Source organism: Chinchilla lanigera, unplaced genomic scaffold (assembly GCF_000276665.1).
Source record: "Chinchilla lanigera isolate Chin_1 unplaced genomic scaffold, ChiLan1.0 scaffold00057, whole genome shotgun sequence".
Taxonomy (NCBI): domain Eukaryota; kingdom Metazoa; phylum Chordata; class Mammalia; order Rodentia; family Chinchillidae; genus Chinchilla; species Chinchilla lanigera.
Window position 1 is genome coordinate 4124378 of NW_004955458.1, and position 5081 is coordinate 4129458.

General features: G+C 51.6%; 1 protein-coding gene across 6 annotated transcripts in view; it reads left to right on the top strand.

The window, feature by feature from the left end:
- Rbms2 (RNA binding motif, single stranded interacting protein 2) overlaps nt 1–5081 on the top strand; it is a 44997-nt gene that overhangs the window by 20254 nt on the left and 19662 nt on the right. For all 6 annotated transcript variants that reach the window (XM_005397318.2, XM_005397319.2, XM_013520870.1 and 3 more), the window contains exon 2: nt 803–969. In XM_005397318.2, the coding sequence (XP_005397375.1) occupies nt 803–969 (167 nt within the window). The remainder of the gene's footprint in view (nt 1–802; nt 970–5081) is intronic.

The window sequence follows — 5081 nt, forward strand, 5'->3', positions numbered from 1 at the left end:
TCTAGAGGCGTATGTTTTCTTTTTCCTTTTTCCTTTATCTGAAGCAACTGCACTGTGGAAGAGACACAAACACCCCTCTCCCGGTTAGCGCCTCTGCTGTGAGCTTTGAAACGCAGCTGGTGCTGTTCTGTTTCCCCCCCATCTTCCTGCCGTCTGAGTAGTCTCCCAGCCAGGCTGAACAGGGGGGGAGTTCGGTGACACCGAGTAACCTCAGCCACATCTGGTCGCGTCCCTGCCAGTTCTCCAGGAGCGACTGGCTGTGTGTTCAGACTTCAGCTTCAAACACCAGAGCTCGTTTTTCTGTCCTAAAAAGCTGAGACACTTTTAGGTATGTGTATAGGTTTGCTGGTGCTGTGCAAGAAGGGTATTGAGGGATGAGGTATTGTCACCCGGCTGGTGGCACCGTGGATTATTCCTTCAGCCTGGGTTTTTTTTTCCTGTTTTTTATTTTATTTTATTTTATTTTTGCCTTTTTGAGACAGGGTCTCGCTATGCAGTTCTGGCTGGCCTTGAGCTCACTTTGTAGGGCAGGCTGGTCTCAAACCCACAACGATCCTCCTGCCTCAGCCTCTCGAGTGCTGGGATCACAGGTGTCAGTACTACTATGGCCAGCTGAACTAGATACTGTTTATTCTGTGGCAGAATTCCTTTAATTTTTTATTTCTGATTTTGTTGTGTTCCTGTTGAGTTCGTTATTATTAACATTTGGAAACATTTCCTTCCGGGGAGTCAGGATCTCCCTCAGTCTCCAACAGCTAAACGTACCATCCCTCTGACCTCTGTTCCTCGTGTCTCCCCGCAGCCGTATGTATCATTGTCGCAGCAGATGGCACCGCCCAGTCCAAGCAACGGCACCCCCAACAGCAGCAGTGGGGGCGGTGGGAACGACCAGCTGAGCAAAACCAACCTGTACATCCGGGGACTGCAGCCGGGCACGACCGACCAGGACCTTGTGAAGCTGTGTCAGCCGTAAGTTGGTCGATGTGCGTGACGTCGGGGGCGGGGCGGGCCTCTTGCCAGAGACGCGTTGTGCTGCTGTGTAATAGTGTGGTGCTGGGGCTGGGATTTAGCTCAGCGGCACAGCGCCTGCCTGGCAAGCGCAAGGTCGTGAGTTCAATTCCTGGTACCGGAAAAAAACAAACAAACAAACAAAAATAGTGTGCTGCTTCTGCCCCATAGTTGCTGAGTGTCTCAGCATCCACTCTTTTAAAAATCTTTCTTCCCGCCACTGATTAGTGAAACCTTTATGTGTCTGTCTGAGGGAAGGCTGGCCTTTGAAGCCCAGTTTCTGACTGTGAAGTTTAGCCTCTCCTGGGAACTGAGAGCTTTAATGGAAAGAGTGCCGTCCTTAGAAGGGCTCCGGGTCTCCGTAGATGGGATCAGAGGCGGTGGGCACTGGCGGGCAGGACAGAAGATGAGAGAAGCCAACGGAGTGGTGCGCTGGGAGAGTTGCTGCTGCTGCTGGTGATAACGCCCGATGGATCAGAGGACTCTGTGTGTTAGTGAAGGAAGACGTGGGCCTGGTGTGGTGGCGCATGCCTGTAATCCCAGTACTCTGGAGGCTGAGGCAGGAGGATCCCTGCAAGTTCCAAGCCAGCATGAAGAACACAATGAGTTCAAGACCAGCCTAAACTACATAAGCAAGACCTTGTCTCAAAAAAAAAAAAAAAAAAAGGTGGAGGTGAAGAAAGAGCCCATCACACAGCATCAAACCCACAAAGATGCTCTTGAGTCCCGAGGTGCAGGGTGCGAGGAGTGACCCCAGCGAAGACTGCTGGGAAAGCAGAATGGAGATGTCTGGCTCGATTTCCTTTGGCAGAAAAGCGTGCATTTCAGATAGTACGTTTGGGAGAATGATTGGAGAGGCTGAGGGTGGGACGAGGAGATTAATGGGGAAAAGGAAAGAGTTAAATGTGGTAAGGGGATGGCGGAAAGAGGAGGAGGAAGAATTGGGTACTTTGATAACTCTTGTTGAAGTATAACCAGAATGCAGAAAAGTGGACAAGCGTATAAGCAGCACAGTGAATTTCCACAAAGGAACAGAGCCTTGGAACAGACACTTACATCCCTTTTTTCTTTTTTTTTGTCTTTCTGAGGCAGGGTCTCGCTATGCAGTTCAGGCTGGCCTTGAGCTCACTTTGTAGCCCAGGCTGGTCTTGAACTCGAAACGATCCTCCTGCCTCAGCCTCCCGAGTGCTGGGATTACAGGCGTGTGCCACCACACCCGGCTCTTTTTTTTTTTTTTTTGAGACAGGGTCTCACTAAATTGCTATTATAGCTTGTGTCTAGATGTCCCCCAAACATCCCATGTGGTCATAGGTGGGGATTTTCAGGGTGGCTGGATCTAGAGTGTGTGAAGCTGGGACCAAGAGTCTGTGACTACTGGATGTCCACTGACTGGTTTGCCGTAGTTCTGAGGGTAAAGAGTGGGACAGCCGTCCCTGGGCTCGAGGGAGAGCAGCCTGGATAGAAGAGACAGGAAGAGGGCTGCCGTGCTGCTTGCTGCTTGCCGCTTGACTGCTGGCTGCCTTCTGCCTGCCCTGCTCTGCCATGCACGGTTTCTCCCTGTGGGGCCCTCTCCCACGCCACCCTGCCTTGGAGGCGGCTGACCATGGGCTGAAATCTCTGCACACTGTGAACCGAAATAAGCTCTTCCTCCTGTAACTTTGGGCATCGAGTATTTTGTCTCAGCAACAAGAAAGGTAACCAAGACAATTGCCCAGGCTGAGCTTGAACTTGCTGTCTTCCTGCCTCAGCCTCCCAGAATACTGGGATGACAGGCGTGCACCAGCATGCCCATTTGCACATACCCTTCTACATGTGGCTTCTCTGTTGTCTGTCTTTCTAAAAAAAAAAATCTGGCTTCTTTTGCTAAATAATGTTTTTGAGATTGATTCACGTTGTTGCATGCAGCAAAAACTTTGTTCTTAGTTGCTTCATAAATTTCCATCATAGAAATGTAGCAGTTACTCATTCTGCTTTTCCTGGACATGAGTTGTGTCCAGTTTGAGACTTTTATGAACGAATATAAATAATGTGCTATGAACGTACACCTGTCTTCTATTACTGGGTGACAGGCTATACATGTGCCCAGCTTTGGTAGATATTACTAAATAATTGTCTGAAGTGATTAATTCAAATTCCCAAGGCAAGTTGTGTAACTTCTAGCTGCTTCAAATCAAAAGAAAATGTAGTCACTTGATGCTTTTGAGGTGCTCTATACACCCCTCTCTCTGAGGTAGTGACTTGGTCCTTGCAGATCACAGGGGCTTCTGCTGACACAGGCCACAGATTCCGTCTCTGAAAGCTGGGTGTGAACACCAAACTGGCCCCTGCTGTACACCTTCCCTGCTAGGAAGGATGTAAGTGAAACGTAGAACACTACAACTATCGCTGTGTTGGGAGCTGGGGATAGAAGTGTTGGTTCATGGGGGAAAAGAGAATCATATCCATCTAGGTCCGTTGTTTCTACACTTTCGTTCTTGTACTAAACCAGAATGTGTTTTTAAAAAAATCCTGTCACGCTGGCTGTGGTGGCGCACCCCTGTAATCCCAGCACTCAGGAGGCTGAGGCAGGAGAACTGCTGTGAGTTCCAGGCCAGCCTGGACTACATAGCGAGACCCTGTTTTAAAAAAAAAAAATCCTATCACAGGATAAGATAGAGAAGAAACTCAGTTTGACTTCATTATGCTTTTAGACTTTGGCCTGGAACTTCTGAACAGTGCCTGGCGGGGTGGAATCCTCAGGGTTAGGCTGTGGGTGGGACAAGGGCCCCGCGAGGGCGGCGCGGAGGAGCAGTGAGGCGGTGGGCGGGGCCTGTGTAGGAAGGGCGTCTCTGCGGTGTCGAAGGACTTCCTGCCTTTGTCTCTGTGGTCCTTTCCTGGGTTGTCGGGGAAGTAAACGTAGCTGGATCCTGAACTCTGGTGGGCCGGAAGGAGGGGCGTGGTCTGGGACTGGAACTCCGGGTTCTCTCGGAGGGGCCCCTGCTTCCAAGGAGGAAGCAGCAGTCACCCAGCTGTTGCCAGCTGCAGTGGAAATTCTGAGCTCAGCCCGGCGCTGCTGGACCGCAGCAAGCTCCACCCTGGGGCCTGCACGGGGATCGCAGCGTGTGTGTCCTCCGGCCCGCAGTCAGACTCGGTCCCTCCTCCTGCCTAAATTTGGGGAAGAGTCCAAGTCTGTAGCCCTGAAGGGCTGTGATCGCCGCGTCCATCCCTGCCCCCTCGCGCTGTGCTTGCCCGGCCTCCGGGGCGTGCTCGGCTTATGCCGCCTGGTCCTTTGGGTCACAGAGGCTCCCCTGCGAAAGCCAGCGAGGGGCCGCCGAGGAGTGACGGCCAGTCCATCAGCCTTCGTGCGCTCTTTAGCGATGAGAGGACGGTCGGGGAAAACACTTTTTGGGGCGCTGGTCTCCGATTCAGACGCCGCCAGCTGTTTCCAGGCAGCTCTTGTACTTCGGACTTCGTGAGCGGCTTCTGCTCGGTTTCTGCCCTTTACCGCGGGCGGCGTCCGGAGTCGGCGGGGAGGGCTCTCCCCCAGCGCCTCGCCCCCCGCCCCTCGCCCGCGACGGCCCTCTGCGCGAGCGGGGCTCTACGGACTGCTGCCGAAGCGGAATGTTCAGAAAGTTGAAAAACGTTTCTCTCGTACAAGTACAGAACGGGTGAACCTGTATCCGAGATGCATTTAACTGCCTGACGGAAGCGAGATGGAAGTTGGAAGAATGGGTTCCAAAAGCGTTTAGGAAAGAATGTTGGAATCATTGCTAGGTTAGATACAAAACTGCTTCCTGCCGTTCGCGGTGGCGCACGCCTGTAATCCCAGCACTCAGGAGGCTGAGGCAGGAGGGTCCTTGCGAGTTCGAGACTAGCCTGGGCTACAGAGTGAGCTCAAGGCCAGTCTGATCTGCAGAGTGAGACCCTGTCTCAAACAGACAAACAACCCAACAACCCAAAACTGGTTCCTGTCCTGCAGGATAATAAAACCAGGAACCTTTGGAATTATCTTTTTTTTTTTTTCTTTCGTTTTCTTTTCTTTTTTCTTTTCTTTTTTTTTTTTTTTTTTTTTTTTTTTTGCGATTCTGGGGCTT